General features: G+C 55.3%; 1 protein-coding gene across 1 annotated transcript; it reads right to left on the bottom strand.

Moving 5' to 3' along the window:
- Positions 1 to 11,292: 11,292 nt before the first annotated feature.
- IGFBP4 (insulin like growth factor binding protein 4) lies at positions 11,293 to 22,774 on the bottom strand. Its single transcript, XM_069482506.1, has 4 exons — positions 22,156 to 22,774; positions 15,284 to 15,441; positions 14,392 to 14,526; positions 11,293 to 12,546 (listed from the first exon to the last, which is right to left on the bottom strand). Exons 1-4 carry the CDS (start codon positions 22,502 to 22,504, stop codon positions 12,412 to 12,414), a joined length of 777 nt encoding a protein of 258 aa, XP_069338607.1. The 5' UTR covers positions 22,505 to 22,774; the 3' UTR covers positions 11,293 to 12,411.
- Between the last annotated feature and the right edge of the window lie 792 nt (positions 22,775 to 23,566).

Here is a 23,566-nt window from a genome sequence, read left to right as displayed (position 1 = left end):
AAATACTATAAACTGGGTGGCTGAAATGACAGAGATTTATTTTCTCGCAGTCTGGAGGCTGGAAGTCTAAGATCTGGGGCCATGATGGCCAGGTTCTGGTGAGGGCTCTCTCCCCAGCTTGCAGACGGCTGCCTTCCCACTGTGTGTCCACGTGGTCTTTCATCAGTGTGTGCGCATGGCAAGAGAGAGAGAGAGAGCGATATCTCCCTCTCTTCCTCTTCTTCTAAAGCCACGAATCCTACCTGATTAGGATCCTACCCTTATAACCTCATTTAACCTTAATTACCTCAGAAAAGCCCTATCTCCAAATACAGTCACATTGAGGGTGAAGGCTTCAACATATGGATTTGGGGGGACACCATTCAATCCATAGCACCCCTCCATGCAAGGCCTTGCCCCAGTCGTGTTCTCCTTCCCCCACTCCTGGCCAGGCTGGAGCCCTCAGCCCCAGGAAAGCAGACCCTCCTCTTCCCGACTCTGCACTCTCGGGGCCAGCCAGGGGCTTGTTTTGTTACTCTCTGGTTCCTGGAAGGCATCTCAGCTGTTCACCTCTCCCCAGCTGGATCCAGCCAAGGGAGGCAAGTAGAGCTTGGCTTGGAGCAGACCTGGGGGGCGGGGAGACAAGCCAGGAGAAGGGAACTAGAGAGGGAGAACAGGAGGGGGAGGAGGAAGAGGGGGAATGACACACACTCGCTCATTCACGCATTCAACAAATACGTGCTGAGCTCCATGTGAACCGTGCAGAATGAGGCAGACGGGGGTTGGGCGGGAGGAGGGGGGTCTACATGTGCCCCCGGAAGCAACATTCTCTCCTCCATGTCAGACTGGATGCCCTGTGAACACTGAAATAGGACATATCCTTAGTTCACCCCACTCCTACACACACACACACACACACACACACACACGCACTTCCCTCTTCTGCATCAAGAATTAGAAGCCTGGGTAGTCAGGCAGATCTGGGTGGCAGGTCCCCTCAGCCATTAGCTAGCTGCACAGTTTGGAGCAAGTCACTTCTCTGGGCATTGAGCCTCTGTTTCCTCAATTATAACACCCACCTCACAAAATTAAGATTGCGGGAAGTCTAAAAAGTATACCGGACATAAATGCGCTTCATAGCCTGCGGAGCACTGTACAAATGCTCCTTATGAGAAGGACAGCAGTCCTACCAGCCTGTCACTGAGCATTCAATATGTGCCAAGCACTGTGCCACTGGAATGGGAGCTCCATGCAGAAAGGGATGTGTCTTGTTCACCTCTGAATCCCCAGAACCTATGACAGTGCCTGGTACACATTGGGCTTGCGGTATCTGTTTGGAGCTTTATCACAGGACACCTTATTTTATTTTAAGAGACAAGGTCTTGCTCTGTCACTCAGGCCGGAGTGCAGTGGCATCATCATAGCTCACTGCAGCCTTGAACTCCTGGGCTCAAGCGATCCGCCTGCCTCAGCCTCCCGAGTAGCTGGGACTACAGGCATGCACCACCATGCCCGGCTAATTTTTCTATTTTTTGTAGAGATGGGTCTCACTGTGTTGCCCACACTGGTCTCAAGCTCCTGGCCTCAAGTGATCCTCCCTACTCAGCCTCCCAAAATGCTGAGATTACAGATGTGAGCCACTGCAGCCGGCCTATATGTTACCTTATTTAATCTTGACAACAACACTATGTAACTACTATTATTTATCCTCATTTGATGGCTATGGAACTGTGGATTAGAAGATTAGGTAAATTTCCCAAGGTTCAACCATAGTGGCAGAGTGGGATTCAAACCCAGACAATCCGGACCCAGATCCATGATAATGATGATGATAATGATGATGATAATGATGGAGGTGATAGCAGACATTTGGAGCTTATTGATCCAGAGGTCATCACATCCAATCCCCTGCCTCCAGGCACACCAGGACAGGGTTGTCTGTCCCTCCTTCTGGTGTCTCTGCCAAACCCATCTTTTCCCATCAGGGATTTGGTCCCTCCACCCAACCTGGATCCCTAGCCCAGGATGCTCAAGATATTGAGAAAGTCACCCTTCTATCTTTCTACCGGAAAGCTGGCACAAACTCCCCTGTAATCTCCCACCCAGAATCCTCCATCAGAACCAAGGATCAAAACCAAATGCTCCAAGAAAATCTCCCTTCTCCTGCAGTGCCTGTAGCCCACGCTGTTAGGGCAAGCCTCCTTTGTCGACCTGAGAAGCCTTCTTGGAAAGGACAAGGAACCCCAGGAAACGCCCCCAGCTCCTTGTGGGTGGATGGGATGGGGAGAAGGAAAAGGCAGAGAAACAGAGAGACAAGGGAGAGAAAACAAAAGACAGACAAAAAGAGACTGACAGAGCATGGAGAAACAGACCAGAGGAGAAGCATCCAAGAGGGAAACCCAGAGAAAGAACAGGGCCAGAGGATGGGAGACCCAAACCAAGGCAAATCTACAGAGACACATTCCCTCTTCCAAAGAGGACAAATGGGGCCACTAGGTGCCATTGGTACAGAACACAGGAAGAAAGCATGTGTGGTCAGTCAGCACAAAGAGAGGGGCAGAAGGCCCCTTTCTGCATTTATTCAGTAATCATTTAATATCTGCTGATGGCCTACTGTGTGTCTGGCACTGTGCTAGGCCTTGGAGATAGGGTTGGTACTCACTTATGCTAACAAATTATTTGTCGTTTACCCAAAATTCACATGGAACTGGATGGCCTGTGTTTTTATTTGCAACCCTGCCTGGAGCTACTGATGAATAAAACAGACATAGTTCCTGACCTCCTGGAGCTTACTAAAACGAAGGACAAAGATACAGAATAGTTGCACTGTGAATGCCTAACTAAATGCTCTTCCGTTGAGAAGATGCACGTGGCTCTCCAAAATGAGACTTGGGAGAATTGACCTACTCTGGGAAGTCAACGAGGGCTTCCCTAAGGAGGTGATGATGGCTGAGATGAGAGCTGAAGGAAATTCCATTGTCAGGGAGAGTGTGGTTGGAGGAGGGCATTGGGCACATTAAAGGCAGCGGAGACAGCATGTGCAAAGGCCCTGTGGTGGGACGGAGCACAGTGGAACCAGTGCGGCTAGCAGCCCCAGAGAGCAAGAGGGTATGCAGGGCAGCAAGGCTGGTGAGGTCAGTAGGGGCTAGGCCTAGCAGGACCTCCAGCCCACGTTGGGGATTTTAATTTTGACCCTCAGAACAGCTGGGAGGCCAGGGAAGCAAGACACTGACAGGACCCAGCTTACCTGCTATTGTGGGGAGAACTTCATGGGGACTAAGCTGAGAGTGGCCATGGGGAGAGTAAGGCAGCAGGCAAGGGGAGTGAAGAAGGAGGCTGAGGCTGGGGCCTGGCTGGGGGGCAAGGTGGAGTCGAGGGGAATGATACTGAGAATTAAAATCCACAGGACTTACAGACAGAATGGGAGTGAGGAGTGAGGGACAGGGGTATGTAGAAGAATTCCAAGTTTCCGGCCTGCAGGAATGATGGTAGAAGCCTTTCCTGAAATGCGCACGGCCAGGAGGGCCCAGCTTAGGATGGGGATGAGAACCTGAGTTCTGAGTCCAGATCCTGCCTCCCCATCCCACCCCTCCCACCAGCCAGGCAGGACTCTGAGAAACCCCCATGAGGACCATCCTCCCAGACAGAGGCAACCAGGCATGCTCTCCACTCTGCCAAGCTGAAGACCAAACAAGGGGGGGAAGAGGAAGTTGAACAGCAAACCACCCAGTGCCCTGCTTTGGGGGGGAGGGGGTGCCCCTGAGCCCTCAGAAAATCTGATTGGGACAGGGGTGTGGGGAGATCCCTGGCACCTCACCTCACTTCCTCCACCCCTTCTCCTCCCCAAAGCCAGACAGCCTTGGATTTATGACAGAGCCCTTCCCGCACAGCAGAGGGGCCATGGCAGTGACAGTGGAGGGCGTGTCTCAGTGAAGTGGGGGTAGGGGGATGTGGGAAGACCCTGTCGTGGCGGGGGGGAAGGGAGATGGAGAGGGAAAAGAAGAGAAGGGAACACAAGCCCACGAGACACAGGAAACTGAAAGATAAGAACCACATAAAGAATTGGGACCAGAGCCATAGGAACCCACAGAAAGAGCAGAGAGAGAAGGATGTCTGAGTGTTGGCTTTCCTGTCTTATTGAGATCTCCTGTCTCAGGGAGACTTCCCTGCCACCGGGGCTGTCCTTAGGACCCCACAGGGCTAGGACAGGAAGAGTGAGGAGAAAGGCAGAAGTGAGCAGAGGACCCCCCAGTCCCCTTAGCAGAGGCCTTCAGCAACCACCCAGTACTGCCTCTACCCAGCTGCTTCCTGTTTCCTTTTTTAGTCATTTATTCATTCAACAAACACTCACTGAGCACCTACTGTGTGCCAGGCTCTGGAGATTCAAGTTTCATTAAACGAAACAGGCATGTCTTTTAGAAAAACAGGGAAAAAATAATAATTATGAAAAACATAATCCAGGAAATAAACAAATGTGATCGAAAAGTAAGGTTGAGGGAGACACTTTACCTGGGATAGTCAGGGAAGGGTTCTCCTAGGAGGTGACTCTGTGTGAAGGCTGACAGTGGAGGAGCCAGCCTTGTGACAAGCAGGGGCAGGTTGGATTCTGGCCGAGGTAACGGCAAGTGCAAAGGCCCTGCGGCTGGCATGAGTCCTAACAAAGGGCTGGAGAAGAGAGAACCCTACAGGCCAATGTGAGGCATTCGATGGAAGGCCTCTGGAGGGTGTGAAGCAGGGTCACGGGGATACCCCTTCCCACCGCCTCCCGCTGGCCCTGAGCTGAGGCCAGCCCACCCTGGCTGCCTAGGTCTGTGGCCCCCAGCAACCCCTCAGTGCTCGCATCCCCCTGACATGGGATCATGGCTCTTCTGCCCGGAAATCGCACTCCCTTCCTTCCTCCCAAACAATAGTCCTGGCCTAGCTGCACCTTTCTGGTGCCTGAAATGTCCCTACCTAGTTAGGTGCCCAAAGACCCTCTCTAACCCTGCCAGGAAATGTTGGGGAAAAAACTGCCCTGAGTTCTAATCTGCTTTTGCCACCAGCTCATTTATGCCTTCAGACCAGCGAGTCACACACCCATCCTGGCCTCAGTGTCTTATCTTCGTAATGGGTCTGCTAGAGGAGAATTTGCTGTTCCCAGCCCTGGTCTTCTTGGGAATAGCCTTTCTCGGCCACCAGGCTAGAGCCCTCCCCTCCTTCCCACCTCCCACATGTACACACGTGCACACACACACACACACACACACACTCCCTACCCTCTCTCTCCAGTCCTGACCCTGCCCTGCTCTCCCCAAAGCCTCCTGTGTGGTCTTCCTCCCTCTCCCACCTCCCACCCCAGAACCTCCTAGATATGTCTCCTGGCAGCCTCTGCTCTCCCCCACCCACCACCACCCGCCCTGCACTTTGGATCATGCTGACCTCCCTCCCTCTGCCAGTGCCCGCAGTCCCTCACAAGGCCATCATCTGCAGAGAGGGCGACTGGAGTCTGGGCTCAGTGAGCCCTCCCTTCCTTAGAGCCCCAAGATCATCCCTATGCAGGGGTTTACAAGGCCCATTTGCGTTCTAAAGGCAACCTCCCCTTCCCCCACCCCCAAAAAATAAGAAAAATTTTCAAAGCTTTTAAGGACCCAGTTTATATTTGAATATAAACCTCTCCGGGCCTGCTGCTTGGGATTTAGGAATCACCAACCCTGCGTTCCTACTCTCATTTGGAGGCGAGTTTCTGTTTCTACCACAGCCCCTCCCTGTTGGGAAGGGCTGGCGAGGGCTGCCCAGAGAGGGTCCTGCAGGCCTTGCTCGTCGCCAGAACAGATCCCGGAGGACTTTTGGGAGTAGGGGTGGTCCCAGGCCCTGGGACCAGCACGGGTTCTGTGCTGGCCTGGCCTGACCCCTCACAGGCCGGCCGACCAGGCCGGGGTCACCCAGCAGTCACATGTCACTTATGAGAAGCCTGAAACTGCAGCTGAGAAATGAAGTTGGGAAACAGCTCAGCCAAAGGCAATTGGACTTTTTTTTTTTTTTTTAGGTTTTTTTGGGGGAAAACCCTCTATTGTCTGACTAACCTTCCATGATGCTGGAAAATTTAATTTATTTCCTGAGCAGTCCGGTCTAATTTCCCCCGGGTAGGGAGAGGCTGAACTCCCCTCCCTGCTGCGTCAACTTAGAAGCTTCTGGCTCTGCTCAGAGACCAGAACCAGGAAGGGAGGCAGAGACCCTGCGCCTGGCCCTGCCAGGCAGCCCCCCGCCCCCAGCCATCCTCCTGAGGAAGCCCCCACCCCATCCTCTGCAAGTTAGGGAAGCTTGTTCCAGAGCTCAAGTTTCCTTGTCATTCTCACTCTCAGCACCCTGGGTTTGCCGGGCAGCTGCCTTGGCCTGTCCCCCACCCACCCTGGCTCTCCCTATGTGCCCCCCTGTGTCTCCTGGACTCCCCGCCTCTGCCTCAAGGCTCTCCAGGTACAGCTGTAGAACATTTGTGCAAGATGCCAGCCAGCTGGGGAGCCATTTGCAGCCAGGTAGCTGTTGGACCTGAATCGACAGGAACCCTGGGCACTCCCACCCCAGGGCCCAGTGCAGGAACCTCTCTGATGCTAAGGCCAGGGGTGAGGGGAATGACCTTGAGGCTACTCTAGGAGAGCAAGGGACAGGGAAGGTCAGCCCCCACTTGGCAACCTGCAGCAGAGCTAAGCTTCGAGGATGGGGAAGCGGGCTAAGGAGGTAGGGGTCTTGCTCACAGAGGATATCATCCTAAGGTAGAGGACCGCCCACCCAAGCCTCAGTGAGAGAATTGTCCTCAGCTGGCTACCCCTCACGGGCTAATAGCAAAGGCTCCGGGCCAGAAGCCTGGAAAGTAGGGAGAAGGGAAGAAGGGCTCTTGCTCCCAGCCTCAGTGAAGGGGGCCCCCCAACATGCACCTCCACTTGCCCTGTCTTCCCCATGTCCCCTCCTGGGGGAGGACACTGAGCAAGTGGACTGCTTAGGCCTCTGGCCACAGCAGACCCATCTGGTTCCAATCAGAAAAACAGGTTCCCAGATCACCGAGTACACAGGGGAGGGAGGCCACGAACAACAAGCAGCCCGACCTCACTGTGGCCCCACGGTGCCGCCTCCCCCAGAGCCCTGTTCCATCCCGTCTGGTCTCCTTTCACCTCATACACAGCCCCGGAAGACCAAGTGCAACAGGGAAACCTTAGGGGGCACGGGCCTCCCTTTCCTGCCCAGTAGTCTGACCACAGACCCCAGACCTCTGTCCATACTTAGACATTCAAACCACAGAGGAAAGAAGAAAAGGGAAACTGAAGGAAAGGAGGGGGCTGAAGGGAAGAAAACGGGCTGCAAACATGAAGAGAGCAAGAGAAGTTTCTAGAAACCACCAGGTCCCTGCTGGATCTTATTACAAATGGGGAAACTGAAGTCCAGAGAAGGAAGTCTAGCAGAAATTAGTGAGCTCAGCCCCAGGCCTGTCTGTGCATCGTGCCCACTGGTCCTCGCAACACCATGGACAGGAATTACCATGCCCATTGGAGCGAGGCTCCCAGGAGTAACAGGTCTTACCTGCCCAACCTCGCCCAGGTGGTAAGCAGCTAGGCCTGTCTGATTCCAGACTCTGGGTGCCAGCTGCCCTTCAGGAAGAGAAGGCTGCCTCAGCAGCCCAAGCCCAGGGCCGTGTTGCCTGCCCTGCTGTCTGCAGACTCTCACCAGGTGGAGCAGTCTGCCCTCCCCATGCAGGGTCTGCCTTGGTTCCCAACCCTCACCTGCCCAGCCCCAACCTCTGTCTTCAGGCCCAGAATGGGAAAATGCAAGCCTGAAAAAACAGCCCCTCTGTTCATAGCTTGGTGCCAGAGTTCTAATCCTGGCTCTGGGTGGTCTTGGTGTCTGAGCCTCAACTTTCCCATCAACAAAATGAACTGGGTTGTATAAAACTGGGTTGGATAGTGATTCTGTGCTTCCCCAACCCTCCGTACCTGTCATCCTGAGCAAACCTAGGGGCTTCCCCTTGGCTTGGGTGGTTTTCAGGAAAAGGGCCCTGGCCCCAACTTCAGAATTTAGAGCTGGCAAGGGGGCCAAGAGGACTGAGGGACCCAGCTGGCCATGGAAGCTGCTAATCTCCCTCTTTCCCCTGGGGAACTGCTCTGCCGCCTCCACTGAAAGCAATTTGTCATGCCCTGAATTAAGTGATTCCAACAAGGGTTTAATTTCAGTTTAATGGCTCTGTTTTTATGTGTAATTAAATACCATTGCATGGCGAAAATATGTTGTTTGCACTTTAGAGACTGAGTAAGGGCCTGGGAAGCCACTGCTGCTCCAGGCTCTGCCGGCCTCCCCCAGCCTGCCTGGCATTGTCCAGGTGGAGGAGAAGGGGGTTGGGGACCTGAGGAAAACAAGGGGGAGGGCCGGGGAGGGGCGGTCCTGGCGGCGCCTGCTCACTCAACAGAGCATGTTTCTAATTACCCGCTGCCACCCCTCCCACGTCTGCTCCCTAACCCCAGCCCTCCCCAGCCCCTGGGGCCTCAGACACAGAGGGGACAGGTCACTCCAAGAGAGGCTCTAATTAGACCCTTGGTTGGCTGGAGCCGTGTCTGCTCCCCAGTGGGTGTGCCCAGAGGTCCGCTCCACCATCCTCCCATTCTCATCCCACCCTCCCCCTTCCCTCGAATGTTCTTCCTCCACATTGTCCTCCTCCCCTGAGTTTCCCCCGTTCCCTAATGACCCAGCATCCCAGCGACCCAGCGACTAACCTGCTTCCCCGCCCCACCTCACATCACCTTCACCTTCTCTTTCCAGGTCAGAGCTTGCCATGGGGGCCTGAATGCAGGGGAATGTTTCAGGGTCATTTACCACACGCCATATAACTCCCCACCCCGAAGGAGGCCTGAGCAGGCGCCCCAAGTCCTGCACGCCTCATAGCATTCCTGGAGCAGCCTGGTGGCAGAATCAGGTCCAGAGGCGGAGGGGTTGCAACAAGCAGCCTTTTCCTGGAAGGAGTTGAAGGGATGGCAGCGGCTGGAACAAGCTCTCCGGAGACTCCCCACCTGAATCCAAGGCTGGCGGCGTCCAGGTCTCTATCTGTAGTCCCTGCCCCGACCCTGCCTTCTTGCCGGTGGAAAACCCAGCCCCCAACCCTCAGCCGACATCAGGGCTTGATCTCTACTAATGAGCTGGGAAATGGAAACCAAATGCTTGATGTAGATCAGCACCACTGGGCTAGGGGATCCAGGCAGGCAGGGTGCCCTCATCCCGTCGCCTGTTCCTAAAGAGCCTTGGAAGGGAATGACATTTCTCGGGAAGGTAGGGCACTCAAGGACTTCAATTCTCAAGTTCATCCAGGTCTGGGGGCCCCACCAGGACATAAGGTCCTCACCACCTCCCTCCCACCTCTCCCAGAGGTGCTGACTGCCCTGTGGCAACTAGAGGGACTGCTCAAGGGTATTCCCACCAGTCCAAGGCGGGAGGGCCTGGGTGCAAACATGAAGCTGCTCTTATTTCCTTCTTTTTGACACATAGGACCTGGCTCCAGGATCGTGTGGGCACACAGCCAGGGTGGGTACGATGTTCCTGTAGGATGTGGACTTCCCCTTCCCAAAAGTCCACGTCCTCTATTTGCTGGTACTCAACAGCTCCCCACAAACCTTGCTCTGGGGACACCTAATGAGGGGGGTCCACACGTTCACAGCCAGGAGGGAAGTACATACTCCGTGAATGTCTCATTCCTTCTCTCCTCACATCGATGTCTTCACACTCAGTCACACACACTCAGATTCACACAGCCCACCTGTACACACCACACAAAGGTACACCTCGCCTACACACACCCAGATGCACGCACCATACAGGTAACTCACACACCCTGTAAAAGCCCATACTCTCACTCCCTCTCAGGCGTCACTATGCTACATTCGCGAACATGCACACACACATACACACCCCACAAATACATGTATATCACACAGGCACCCCCCACCCCGGGCCACATATGCAGCTACTTCCAAGCAGATCCTGGCTTTTTGGAGTCCCATGAAAAAAAAAGAACCTCCTAGCACTCGCTGCCAAGGGTGTGAGGCTGGAGCATCGGGAAGGGAGCTGGAGACAAGGGGATTGAAAAAGATGCTTTAGGGAAAGACATACTTCCCCTAAACTTGGCCTAGGGACCTAAAACTTATACCACCTCCCACCCCAACAGGCCTTGGCCTGAGTCCAGAAGGAGGGGGCTCTATGAAGAGTGGCCAAGGGGCGAGGGAGCAACTCTCAATGCCACTTTGTCCTTTATCTCCTGCTGCTGGCAGCAGCTGTGGTGCCTCAGGGAGACCAGATGGCTCCAGGATGCCACCACTGAGACAAAGCTGGAGAGATGCAATTGCTGCCCCAGACCCAAGATGCAGATGCACAGATGCCAACAAGTCAGGGGCCAGTGAAATCAGAAGCCTGGGAGCACCTCTGGGACTGGGGAGGGGCTGAGCATCCAGGACAAAGCCAGAAAGGAAGGAGCTCCCCACCACCAGGGGGCAGGAGGCTCCGTGCACAGTATCTTCAGGCTACCTTTGGCCTCCTGGAAAGGAGCCTCCATCTGAGAGATCAGCTCTTCATCTCTGCCGCCACCCATCACCACCCCCACAGCCACACACACACACACACACACACACACACACACACACACGGAGGAGTGGGAGGAGGGGAGAAGCATTTGGGGGATGGCCAAGAATCCAGGCATATCATGTGAGCACAAATTCTGAAGCCGGGGCTGGCACTGAGTCTACAGCAAAGTCAAGGGTGCTCCCACTCCCAGCCCCTCAGAATCAAATCTCAGTGCAACCCCTGGTCAGAAGTCTAGGCACTCAGAGCTGTGGAATGTGTTGGAGAGTTTACCCACTTTCCCCAACTGCAGGGCAGTGCTCCTGCCTCCCCCAAAATTAATAAATCAAATCCAGATGCAAACCCAGTCTGCCTGATGCCCTAGGAAATGCCCCAGCTCCACAGACCAGCTGATCCCAGAAACAGCTCTGGCCCACCAGGGCTGTTCTGTGTCACTCACTCCCTTCAGAAACCATTGTTCACCCCCCAGGAGTCTGAGCACAAACAGCCCAGACACTGAAGACAGGGCGTCCCCTAGGAAGAAGCTTCAGGGAAGGGAGGGTAGACTGGCCGTCCTTTTGCGGTCAACTACCATGCAGGCAGGTCTGGGGACCACACAGTCAGTGCCCACTTCCCAAAATCTGCCCCCCTCTCCCCACCCCTGGTGCATCCCTGTGTCTAACTGTAAATAAATCAACCAAACACAATTATCAGGATATTTTTTGGTTTTGTTCTGTTTTGTTTAAAAAAAAAAAAAAAAAGACATGACATCATGGCCAACTGGTAGGTCCTTAAGTCTCCTTCCATCCAGTCAAGCCAGAAAATGCCCAGGAGAGTAGGAAGGTGCGGGGAGGGAGGTGTGGGGAGAGTGGTGTAGGGGAAGGACATATGGGAAAGGAGGCAGAGCCACAGGCTGTGAGCCACTGGGAGGATGGGATCATCCTGGTGACTTCCTGGCTGTGACCACAAATGGGGTAGGGAACAGGAGCCCAGGCAAGCCCCCTCATCCCCCAGCATGTGGGTCCTCTTCTCCATGGGGCACATTCAATCCAATCCTGCTTTCTTTCTTCCCACCCTGACTGCTCAAAGAAACAGACCCCACCTCCCCTGCCTTCCTGCAGGCCTTCCTCTGACCCTCTTCCCTCCCCCACAGCAGGGTCTCGGCTGCCAGGCAACCAAGCAGATGGCATGACACCCAGACCCAAAGGTAGGCTTGTCTCTGCAGGTCCATTCCCACAGGACCCGGAGAAGAAGAGGAGGGGAGCCTGGCAAGCCTCGGCTTTAGGAGTGGCCTGGGTTTCACGACCATTGAGCCTTCTGCCACCTCACACCCTCCCTAGGCTCCCACTGCACTCTGACCAGATTGAGGGGAAGGCAATGCCCAAGGTACAAGTTCTCTCTTCTCCTCTGACTCTGGGAATGAAGCTTTTCTTCCCCCACAGGCTTGAGCTCACCTTATAGGAGTGTCCCCACATGCCAAAATCAGAGGAAGTCAGAACAAGAGCTCCCGAGGCTGAAAAGTAGAGTTGGCACATACTATGTGGTCGGTAAATGTTTTTAGATGGCTGGATGAATGAATGAATGAATGAATCTGGGATCAATGTGGAAACACACCAGGGCTCCCCAGTGCCCCTCTTAGACTTCTTGGGCTAAGCCCAAAGAGGACACCCCAGGCTCCGGCTCACCACAAGGGCACACCCATGCCCATAAACACACACACATGTACATACACACACACCCCAAGGGAAACTTCTGGGCCAGAGGCAGAGCCAGGACTCAGACCCAGACTTCACTCCAGGTCAGCTCTGCAGCCTCCAGAGTATGGAGGTGGCAGGGGACACTGAGCCCCCCGCTTGCTGGCAGGGCTCACTCTCGGAAGCTGTCAGCCAGTTGGTGGCAGTCCAGCTCCCCCTTCGGCTCCAGGCCCCCTGGAAGCTTCACCCCCGTCTTCCGGTCCACGCACCAGCACTTGCCCCGCTGCCCATCCAGGGCCGGGTGGCACTGCCAAGACAAGGGCATGAGGGGTCAGTTCCCAGGCAGGAAGAGTCCCAGCAGCCCACCCCAGTCCCACCCCAGTTCCAGTCCAGCCCTAACGTCAGCCAGCTGCTCCAAGGTGGCCTCTAAGGGTGGGGACTCTTTTTTGAGTACAGGTCCTCTGAGCTCACTAGAGCAGGGAGAACTTGGCCAAGAAGGAAAGGTCCAGAGAGTTTCAGGAGGCAGGACCCCAGAAGACCCTGGGGTTTAAAGGCACAGGTAGATTTGAAAGGCTGGGTCCAGGTTAGAGAGGTCTTGGGGGTGTATTCCAACTGGGTCAGGACTTTAAGAATGGGATTAGAGTTAAGAGCAGGATCCAAGTTGGGGTTAAGGTAGGATCAAGATAAAAGTTGCAATTGAATTAGGAATTATGACTAAAACTTCAGTTGGGTCAGAGTTAGAGCCCAGGTCAGAAACAGAATTGGGATAAAGGGTGGGCGCAGTGGCTCACACCTGTATTCCTAGCACTCTGGGAGGCCAAAGCGGGAGGATCACTTGTCAGGAGTTCAAGATCAGCCTGAGCAAGAGCAGGACCCTGTCTCCTGAGCAAGAGTAGGACCCTGTCTCTACAAAAAATAGAAAAATTAGCTGGGCTGGTGGCACACGCCTGTAGTCCCAGCTACTGGGGAGCCTGAGGCAGGAGGATCGCTTGAGCCCAGGAGTTTGAGGGTGCAGTGAGCTATGATGATGCCACAGCACTCTACCCAGGGCAACAGAGCAAGACTCTGTCTCAAAAAAAAAAAAAAAAAAAAAAAAAAAAAGTCTATTCACCTTTTTAAAAAAATTGTAGAAAAAGTTTTAAAAATTGGGACAAGGATAAAATTGGTGTTGGGATAAAGGTTGGAGATAGGTGAGGCATTGGTTTGGGGGAGCCCTCTCTGGTCCTCCACTCATACCCTCTTCATGCCATCCTGGGACATACAGACGCAGGGGCAGCATTTGTCCTCCTAGCAAGGCCTCTCCCGGCCGAGCAGCAGCTCACACTGTGGATCTGTCCATAGTGCACGGAGTGGGGGAGTGGGAGGGTCTATACCCACAAAGAGCTGGAGAAGGAGATCCAGGCCAGGGCTCTCCAGTCCACACCCAGCAAGAGGCACCCCAGCGTTCTACCCAGACAGGCCACCCTTCTGACCGGCTAGAGATGGGCTGGAACAGGCCACCCTGCCGAACATCCCAGCCTCCTGGGAGCTTGTCACGGAACCCCAGGTTCCCAGAGCAGGAGGGGAGAGGGAGGTTGCTGCCTTTGTGCCTTCTCTTCTGCCGGCTCTTTCCTCTGCTTCCACCCAAAGTGCCTGTCTCCAGCTGTCCCATGTGGCTTCCTCTCTATCCTGCTGCACCCAGGTGGGGGAAGGGGTAGACTGAGTTTCCTCCCTGACCCTTCATAACTTAGGCCCTCTGTTCCCAGATGAAACCTCAGACATTCAGGGACAGGAAGAACTACTCATAGGAATGGAGCAGGGCAAGCGAGAGAGTGTTGGGAGCCAAAGGTTGGTAGGGGTGCTAGGTCTACACCACAGACAGTGACTCCAGCAGTGAGGGAAACAGCCCTGGGTGGGGAGGCAGGGTCTGCCATTAACCCACACTGTAACTTTGGGCCACCCCAGGCCCTTTTACTCCCCTCTGCATCTCAGTTTCCTCATCTCCAAAGTCAGCGAAGTTCTGAGGCTGGGCTAGGGTTTCGGGAGTGTCCAAGGGGTTAGGTTTGGGTTGGGGAGTCTTCCCTTCCTGAGATCACCATCCTGGACCGTGGAGAGGCCGGGAATGCCCCTGGAGCAGAGGCCAGGGCCGAGTCGGCGGGACTTGGAGACCCACCTGCTTGGGATGGAAGTTGCCGTTGCGGTCGCAGTTGGGGATAGGGATGATGTAGAGGTCCTCGTGGGTGCGGCTCTGCGAGGCGGCCAGCCGCTCCAGGGCCCGGTGCAGTTCACTCTGGCAGGAGCCCTGCGGCTGGGGGTGGTGGAGGACAAAACTGCTCAGTGGAGGGGAGAGAGGCAGGAGGGCCAGGCCGGGGGTCAGAGCTAAAGACCCTGAAAGGAGAGCCAAAGTCTGTGGGCTAGGCAGGAGCCAGTGAGGCAGGCCGTGGTTCAGGGGACATGGTGGGGCAAGCAGAAGGACATGAGGAGAGGGTTTCTAGCCAAAGAGCTTCCAGACTGGAGGGGTGTGAAGTGAGGGGCTTTGTGGGAAAAGGGGCTGTGGGAACCCATGGAGAAGACCAGGGAAGAGGCAATTTCTAAGCAGGAGGGATAGAGGAACTCATACAATTAACAACTACCATCACCCCAAAGGACCCCGGAGCAGGGTCCCTAGGTCCCCTGCTATGGCCAGCATTAACCTTTTAGTGACTGAGAAGGTCTGGGGTGGGGAATCCAAGGGAAGGGCCAAGAAAGCCCAGAGGGCATGGGGCACTGCTTTTTACCAGCCAGCACAGAAGTATTTCAGTATTTAACAACCACTCCAGCTGTGCCAATGTATGTAACTGACAACAGGGAAGGAATTCCAAGGAAAGGATCTCTCTGGATCCCAATGATGCACACTAGGTGCATCCTGCACAAAGGAGGTATCCAAAGAGTGTTTGCTGAATGAACATAGTCCACATCTGGTGGTGCTGGTGGCGGGTGTGTGTGTGTGTGTGTGTGTGTGTACACGTACATGCGCACGTGTGTGTGTCTATGCACATGCACATCTGGGGGTCTGAGGTCCTCACCACAGGCCGGGCATCCTCCCGGGGTGCCCCGATGACCTTCATCTTGCCCCCACTGGTGCTCCGGTCTCGCATTTTGGCAAAGTGCTTCTGCAGACACCTGCGGTCATGGGCGCTGCAGGGGCTGAAGCTGTTGTTGGGGTGGTCGCCCTCATCCTTGTCTGTAGTCGGGCCGAGATGGAGAAAGGTCAGCACCAGAAAAGGACAGAGCATCATACCACCCCAGCCTCCCACCTGCTTTCTCCTTGAGGATGCTCCAGCCTAGTGCTGGAGAAGAGGAGGGGGCTGGGGCGGGGGGAAGAAATGAAAACAGCCTCCTGTCTTCTCTCTACTCCACTGGACCTTCTCAGGAGAATACTCCCCTTGAAGCTCTTGACTTGTCCCTCACTCCACCCAGACTAACCCTCAGATGAGTCACCAGCTGCAGCTGCCCAGATGGCAGGAGGGTCCCCTGGGCCTTGCAGGGAGGTCTAAGGGAGGCAGGGCGGCCCCTACCAGATCCTGTCCCCACTCCATTCAGCTCCTCCCACCATCCCCCCTCTGTCCACTTGCTCTTCCTGTCCCTTTTCCTAGTCTTTGCAGCATCTGGCTAAGCCAGCCATGGGGTCCCCAGGGCTGTCAACTCTGCTGACCCTCTTCTAAATGGCCAGAATCAGAGTTTCCATCAGTGATGAGAAATCTGGCCCAAAAGGCTCTACCGATTGGCAGGGTGGGAGAAAAGAAGTGGGAATTACTATGTACGCCTGCATGAGAAAGTGTGTGTGTGTGTGTGTGTGTGTGTGTAGCACACCCTGTGTGGCCCCAGGACCAAGAGAAAAGCCTCACACACTCCTTCAGTCCCCCACCTCAAAGCCTCCCCTCGTTAGACTTCAGGCCCCATCCGAAGTCCGTGTGTGTTGCCCAGAGCCAGGGCACTGGGAGATGGGAGTGATGAGGCTAGACCCTCACCCTCTCTGTGGGTCTCCTGAAGGCTCTATCTGAGCTCAAGAAAAACCCCATCCACAAGTCCCAGAATTGTAACCACTGCTCCTCTCTCTAGGCATTCAAAACCGGAACACAGGGCTGAGCTGGAGAAAGAGGCTGGAAGACCTCTCCACAGATCAGAGCCACCTCTGAAATGCTTGGGCTTGGCAGCTCACTGCTGGCCTGAGTGCAAAGCCCCTGCCAGCATTCCAGATGTTGGCAGCCGGACAGGAGGTTACATCTGGTTTGCGTCAGGGTTTTTTTTTTCCTGAGGAGTTAGCAGGTTCCTCCATGCGTGGCAGCAGTCCCAGAGCTGCCTCTGGGTCAAATGGTATTTTTCTGCTTAGCCAAAGCTGGAGGGCTGGTTCTCTTTTCATTCTCCTAGTTTGGGAACTGGGGTCGGGGGAAGTATGTGAATAAAGAGAAACCAGGTAAGAAGGAATCTAGACCCTCAGAAAGTCTTTGTCAAGATTCCACACCAAAGGTTATTGATAAAGTTCACCAAGGATGGAAGAACATTTTGTCTTGCATGGAGGGCTGGCTTAGAAATGGGAATCAAAGGGAAGGAATAAATAGAGCAGATATATATGATCCATTCTTCTGCACATTTGACATCCCAAGGACAGTCCAGAGGGGACTCCAGTCCCACATCAAGTTCCTGAGAGTCAACCAAAGAGAAGATACTATAGCAAGACCCCCCAGCCAGTATAGGCAGCAAAAACTTCAGAAGACCAGGATTGTGCCAAGGAGACCATAAGAAAATGTTCCCTGAGCCCTCAGTTAGGAACTAGAGAAAAGTCTGGGATCCAGGCCCTTCCTTGTAGACTCTCCCAGGGATCCTCTCTAGCCAAAGAGACCCAGGCTGGCCAATGGCCCCCTCCTTCCCTATCCCCACTTTGCACAAAGCCGCATGGCTTGTGGATGGGGTCGCAGTGTTTCAGGGGTATAAGCTGGAGCTGGGGAGTGGAGAGAAAGAGGAAATAAAAGACCTAAAAGAATTAGAACCAAACATTGGAAGGATAGAGGCTGAGCTGAGATGTGAACAGAGGCCCCACCATTTACCTGGGTAAGGCTGGTGGGGTGGCTGGGACTCGTTTGCCACAGGCCATGACACTAACTCTAGGGGACACCCTTCCAACCTGGAAAGGCTTTGTTTTCTTTTAATCACCACAATAGAAAGCACTACTTTGTACAGTGACACTTGTTCCTCTTGGTAAATGGGCAGAATGTTCTTAGGTTCAAGGAGTTTGAGGAGTAGGAAAGGGTTTTCTAAAGAAAGGGGCAGCCTCAGGAGGTAGTGAGCTCCCCGCCCTGGAGGTATGGCTCCGTTACAGGGGTAGAGGCCTCAGGAATCTAGGGAGATGTGGAGTAGAAGCTTGACTATGATTATGTTTTCCAGTGTTGCGTTCTAGAGTCAGAGTTCACAAACAACTAACCCTCAGGGGATTATCAATAGATATTTGGGATGTTTGCCATTAAGGAGGAAAATTGGGTATGCTCACTGAAACCTAGGCCTGCAAGGGGCATAGGGTGAGCCCAGAAGCCTGGCTTATGCTGTTGTGTTGGTATGGCCCTGTGCCACATAGAGGGGCTTACCCGGGAAGAGCTGAGCTGACAGCCTGCCTGGCCTCCCCCAGGTTGGCTTCCCTACTTGTCGCCTACATATCCCCAGTTCATGTCTAAGCTTAGAGTAGAACCCACCAGATAGGGAGAGTAGCGCCTTACTTACTCTCATGGGCATACAAGTACACAGAGTAAATCTCTATCTGTCCACTCACACACAGGCCAGGAGTCAAGAATCACAAATGTATACAAACAATCACATGTCCAGACACTCGTCCACGCATGCAGCCCACATGCAGCCGGGCACTCTGACCCTGCTCTGGTCAGAGACACAGACTAGGGCAGGACACACTGACTTCACCAGCTTCCCTGCACCATGGTCTATTTCTATTGACTTTCCAATTAATCTGTAACTTTTCCTTGCCCAGGCAACTGGCAGACTGAGGACCCACCCCAGAATCTACCCCAGGCACTGGGTCTCTTGAAAATGTTAACCTTCCCATCATCAAAACTGGCTAAATACTTGCTACTTCCCTGCTTGCACAGGAGTTCCAGCCATCTGGTGGTATTCATTCTGGCAGTGCCCTCTGGAAAATCCCAATGCCCATGGGTTCCCCTCTGAGCAGGAGCTAGGGTCAGCCCTTTCCTCCTGAAACGTCTGACCTCCAAAAACCTGGTTTGGGAGGTGGGACTTCCAAAGTAGGCTAGGTCTCCTCCTCCAGTCCCCTGCTTGGAGCTGGACCGACTGATGTCCAGCCGCAGGGGAAACCTTGGTCTCTGCTCCAGCAGCAGAGGAAGGGAAGGAGCCCACAGAGAGAAGAGGCTGCACAGCGTTGGCACCACTGGCTGCAAAGTGCATGGTGAAAGCTGGAGGATTTCCTCTTTCCTGCTGCCTGATTTAATCCCCATGATTTCTCTTCAACTCCAGCCCCCACCCCCCCACAAGACACCCAAGCTGTAAGCTAAGTAGGCCCAGCCATCTAGACACGGAAGTTTCAGCCATGATCTTGGGGGGCACCCACCTGCCCTGTCAGAAAGGCCTGTTCCTTCTTCCCCTGGACTCTGGCTAGAGAAGCCAAGACCACCATTAATAGGTACCAGGCCCTTTCTCTGAGGTCTGGCTCATGGAGTGTCCTTCCCACCGTTGTGCCATGCTGCTGGCCTCAGATTAAAGGGTCTGATAAAGCAAGCTGATCCATCTCTCCCATGTTTAAAACAGCAAAAGGCACCAAATTCTGCCCCATCCCTCTCATCCCCTCTGAATTTCCCCCAACTTTGCTCCCTTGCCCTCCTGTCCCCCAAAGTCCCAGCATCAGCTTCCTCTTCATCACCATCCTCATCATTTGCTCTGATTTATTGAGCACCTACTCCATGGCAGACACCCCAACCCTGAGGGACAGGTCCGGTTGCCCTCCCCTTTTACAGATGAGGAAACTGAAGTAGACTGGGGAGAAGGCAGTTGGGGAGACCTATCTGGCAGCACTCTGTCTCTGAGTGGAAAGGCTCTTGATACCCAAGGCACCAACAAAGCTGGCTTTGCCAATACTAAAGAAAAAATGGTAAGCAGCCATGCTCCTCCCTCTCCCTCCCCCAAGGCACAGAATTTCTGGGAAGGCCTTGTTCCCATGACATGACTGGATTCCCAGTACTGAAGTAGGGGAGACAATATTTGCTGCGTTGACTAAAAATTAACTCAGCCTGCCTGTTCCCTAACCCTGTCCCAGAGGGACCCAGAGCCCCATTAGTAACTCCTCGTCCAAACGCTGATCTTCTCACTGTCCACTCCCCCAGATCCCGTGAGTCAAGGGTCAGTACCACGGTGCAGGATTGTGGCCTTCTGACGCACACGCTTCACCCCTGCCTCTAGTGGCCTCAGTGGTGTTAATCCACAACCTGGCCATCTGGCTCAGAAAGCTGAGACAGGAGGGTGGGGTCGCCAGAGATGGAAGGGGGAGACCTGCCCCTGGGCAAATACGAGGCAGCTGGACCACAGCAGGCCAAGGGAGGTCACGTGCCAAGTGGCCAGTCTCCCCCAGCCACGTGCTGAAGCTCAGCCCCAAGAGGAAAAGGCAGAAAGAGCCTGACACCCCATACCAAGCTATTTGCAGGCCAGAGGGCCCAAGCCCTGGGACCTAGGAGGGACAGGACCTATGGACAGTGTAAGGCTAAAAAAGATGGCAGAGGCTAGGGCTGAGCCCTGTTCATCTTATCTCACCACAGACCCTGCAGGGCAACTGCACAACTCTAGGGGTTGCCTTTCACAGGGTGCAATGTGGCCCAGGCCACAGCAGGGGAGTACTTCTATGATGACTAGGAGGTGACTTCAAGGGCACAGCTTGCCCAGTAGGTACCTAGCTTCCCCAGGGTCCTCCAGGGTTTCCCTTTTCCCTCTCCATATATCTGTATCCACTGCACGGGTGGAGGATGAGGCAAGGAGGAAAGGAGAGAGGCATTAGAGACCTGGGTTCTGTCATCCAAAACCCCCTAAAGCTGCCACATTCCTAAATGCCCCTTAAGGCCAGTTTGCATTATGTCCACAGGACAATCACAAACTGTTCATGCCATGCCCTCCCCAAACCCCTCAGGGATCAGATTTTCCCCCACTACAGGATGGGGTGTTCCTACCCAAACAGAGGAAAAGACTCTCTGAGGGCTGTTCTGTCTTGTGTTCAAGTTGGTGAGAGAGGAGGAGGCTACCAGCCATCCTTATCTGGTGCCAGCTACCCTCTGGCCAGTGGAAGACGGAGAGTCAAAGGGAAAGTGGCCCCGTGTACTCAGGGAGCCCAAGGGCTCAGCTCTTGCTCCCACCACGTACCCCTCCTCTCCCACTACACTGGCACTTCTGCCCCAAGATCAGCCACTGACTCCCCCAGAACACCCCCCTTCCCAGATGTGCTGGGTGCCAGGCTGGCATTTCTCCTAGAATGTTTTCTGCTGACCCATCTCTCCCTGCCCAGGGGCAGGAAGGGCAATGAGGCCCGAGGCCCAGACCCCTGGGGTCCACCTCCTTCCTGTTTTCCCTGCATCCTGCTCTCCTCAACTGACAAGCTGCAGAGGATTGAGGAAGTGAAGGGTCTGGGACTCAGGGCAGGAAGCTTGGGGCCGGAGTCCCAGCATCCGGACTGCAACAATGGAAGCTTCAAGCACCAGGAAAAGAGACAGACACAGACAGAGGCACAGGGAGAGCAAAACAGTGAGAGAGGAACGCGAAACAGAGGCAGAGACACAGAAAGACAGAGACAGAGATTCCAAAAGTAACAGAAAGACAGGAACAAACAGTGACAGACACAGAGAAAGAGCAACAGAAAGAGTGAAAGGAAAGTGAGAGAAACAGGGCGACAGAAACAGAAAAACGGAATAAGGTAGAGAAAGAAAAAGAAACTGATCATGGGCAGAAGACATTGAGGAAAAGAGAACTGAAGAACACTCTAAGTGAAATTAGAGGCTGAGAGACAAAGCAGGAAAGAACAAAAGAACAAGAGAAAGAAGGAAGAAGCTGAGAGAGAGTCTAAGGGGAAACTGAGAAAGGCTCCCTGAGAAATGGAAAAAGAGAAAGTGTAAGAAGGAGGTTGGGGCAAAGGGCCTTCTAAGAATCTCTCTGTGTCTGTCCCCCCCTCATCTTCTCTATTCCCTATCCCACAACCATGAGGTTTCTGCAGCTCTGGGCTGGGAGCCAAGACTTCTCTTCTGCCACCTCAAATGGCACCTTCCAGGAGAACGGAGCAGGAGGCCTGTATACTAGGGCAGGCAGAGGTGTCCAGGCCTGGCAGAGAGGCCGCGCTGTCTTCCTACTACCTCTCAAACAGCAAGGTGAGCTAGCTCAGGGATTTGGGGGAGAGCCTGACACCTCTCACCACCAAATTCTCTCTAATATGTATGTCCCACTCCACCACTGGTAGATGTGAAAAGTCCAGGCCCTGACCCCTCAAACTCCTGGGTTTCACCTGTGACCAGGGTGAGGGTGGGCCCTGGATCAGAAACAGGAAGCTGCCCCCTACAGACATCCCACCCCCAGTTCTCTGGCCCTAGACAGCTGACTTGACTGGACCAGGTCAGGTAATTTGCCACTCTTGCACCAGCAGCCAGAACCCCTTCCTAAACAGGCATCCCTGGGAGGTGTGAGGTGGAGGGATGGGACAGAGTCCCCCCGTGACAGTGGCAACAGGCTGCTAAGGACTCAGTAGCAGTTTCCTTGGCTGAGCCTGTCCTATCCAGCCAGGCCCTGCCACGTACCTGCCTTCTCAACTCCCAGGGGATTTTCAAGGGCCTTCCAGGGCAGCCGCAATGGGGAAGAAGCCGCTGGTGGGGAAGCGCACTCGTGAGGGCATGGGCAGCCAGGGGTACCTTACCAGAGGGCTGCAGGCTGTCCTGGATGGCCTCGATCTCCGACAGCTCCATGCACACGCCTTGCCCGTGCATCAGCGTGTGCAGGGGCTTCTCCACCCCCCGGGGCGGGTAGCAGCGCAGGCCCGAGCCGCAGCGGGGGGTGTACACCCCGCAGGGCATCCCCAAGCCCAGGGCGCAAGTGGCGCAACAGCCGCAGCCGGGCTCCCGCACCAGCTCCTCGCAGCCCACGGGGGGGCGGCAGCGCGCCAGCTTCTCCTCGGAGCAGGGCGGGCAGTGGATGGCTTCGTCGCCCAGGCTCGGCCCGGGCCCGGCGGCCAGCAGCAGGGCCGCCACGAGGCAGAGGGGCAGCATGACCGCACGAGGACGGGGCGCGGGCGCTGGGCGCCGGGCGCGGGAGGGGAGCGCTGGCGCGCTTGCGGGCAGCAGGGGACACACGGCGGCAGCGCCCGGCACGCCTGCAGGACCCGACCCGGAGGGCGCGAGGGAGACTGGCGGCCCCGCTGGCGGACAGGGACGGAGCCGGAGAAGTTAGCAAGCAGGCTGGAGGGGAGCGAGCCTGGCCGCCGAGGCGCTGCGCCGCATCCTCGGCCCGGCCCAGGCAGGCGGCGGGCGGCGGGGGGGCGGGGGGCTGAGCGGCTGCCCGGGACCGGCTCCCCCGGACTTTATACCGGCCCCTGGCCACACCCCCAGCGCCTTCCCAGAGGTGGGGGAGCCGGGGCGGCGAAGGGGAGAGGGAGAGGCGGCCGGTAGGGGGAGGGGGCGCTGTCCTGAGTCGCCGCCGCCGCTACATCTGAAAGTCCTTTTCTGCCGAAAAAGGAAGCGGCGCAGTTTGGAAGCCGTGGCAGGGGCCCAGAGCGCCTCTGAACCGGAGCCCGGGAGGAGAGAAGGGGAGAGAGAATGCGAAGGGGCTGCCGCTTGGCCCCTCCCCCGACCTCGGAGGATTCTGCCCCAGGCCCACCGAGGCGGCCCTCAGTCCTGCAGTGAGAATGGGTTCTTCTAGCCGGCACTCCCGGCTCTGCGGCTGGCTCTGCGGCTTCAGTCTCCCTAGCCAGGGTCCTTTCTACCCCACCCCAGTGCTCCCAGTCTCAGCCGCTGGACACCAAGCCGCGTGAGGTGGGGCAAGGGGTACAGGCGCTCAACAAGGCACGGAAAGGCCTGGTGGCCCTAAGATGTTAACAGGCTCTCTTCGCACTCGGCCCTTGCAACCTCTCTCTCCCCTGCAATCGCCCCAGGGCTCATGAGGGTCCTGGCCCACCCTGCCATCCCCAGGACTGAATCGACTGAACTCCCCGGCTCCCCGGCGAGGGAGGTGCAGAGTCTCTTCCTCCTTCCTGGATGTTTGCTTGTACTACCCAGACTCACTCCTGGAGGGAGACTGGCCTGGCAGATTGCCACTTGCAATGCGTAAATTGT

This window comes from Eulemur rufifrons, chromosome 9 (assembly GCF_041146395.1).
Source record: "Eulemur rufifrons isolate Redbay chromosome 9, OSU_ERuf_1, whole genome shotgun sequence".
NCBI lineage: Eukaryota > Metazoa > Chordata > Mammalia > Primates > Lemuridae > Eulemur > Eulemur rufifrons.
This window is presented reverse-complemented; position numbering and strand designations above follow the sequence as displayed.

Bases quoted from the DNA above. Each gene is read 5' to 3' on its own strand.
- IGFBP4 (XM_069482506.1), bottom strand. From the start codon at position 22,504: ATGCTGCCCCTCTGCCTCGTGGCGGCCCTGCTGCTGGCCGCCGGGCCC. The intron at 15,442-22,155 runs GTAAGGTACCCC...GCCCGACTACAG, and splicing joins GGACAGCCTGCAGCCCTCTG to ACAAGGATGAGGGCGACCAC. The intron at 14,527-15,283 runs GTGAGGACCTCA...CACCACCCCCAG, and splicing joins GGGAGGATGCCCGGCCTGTG to CCGCAGGGCTCCTGCCAGAG.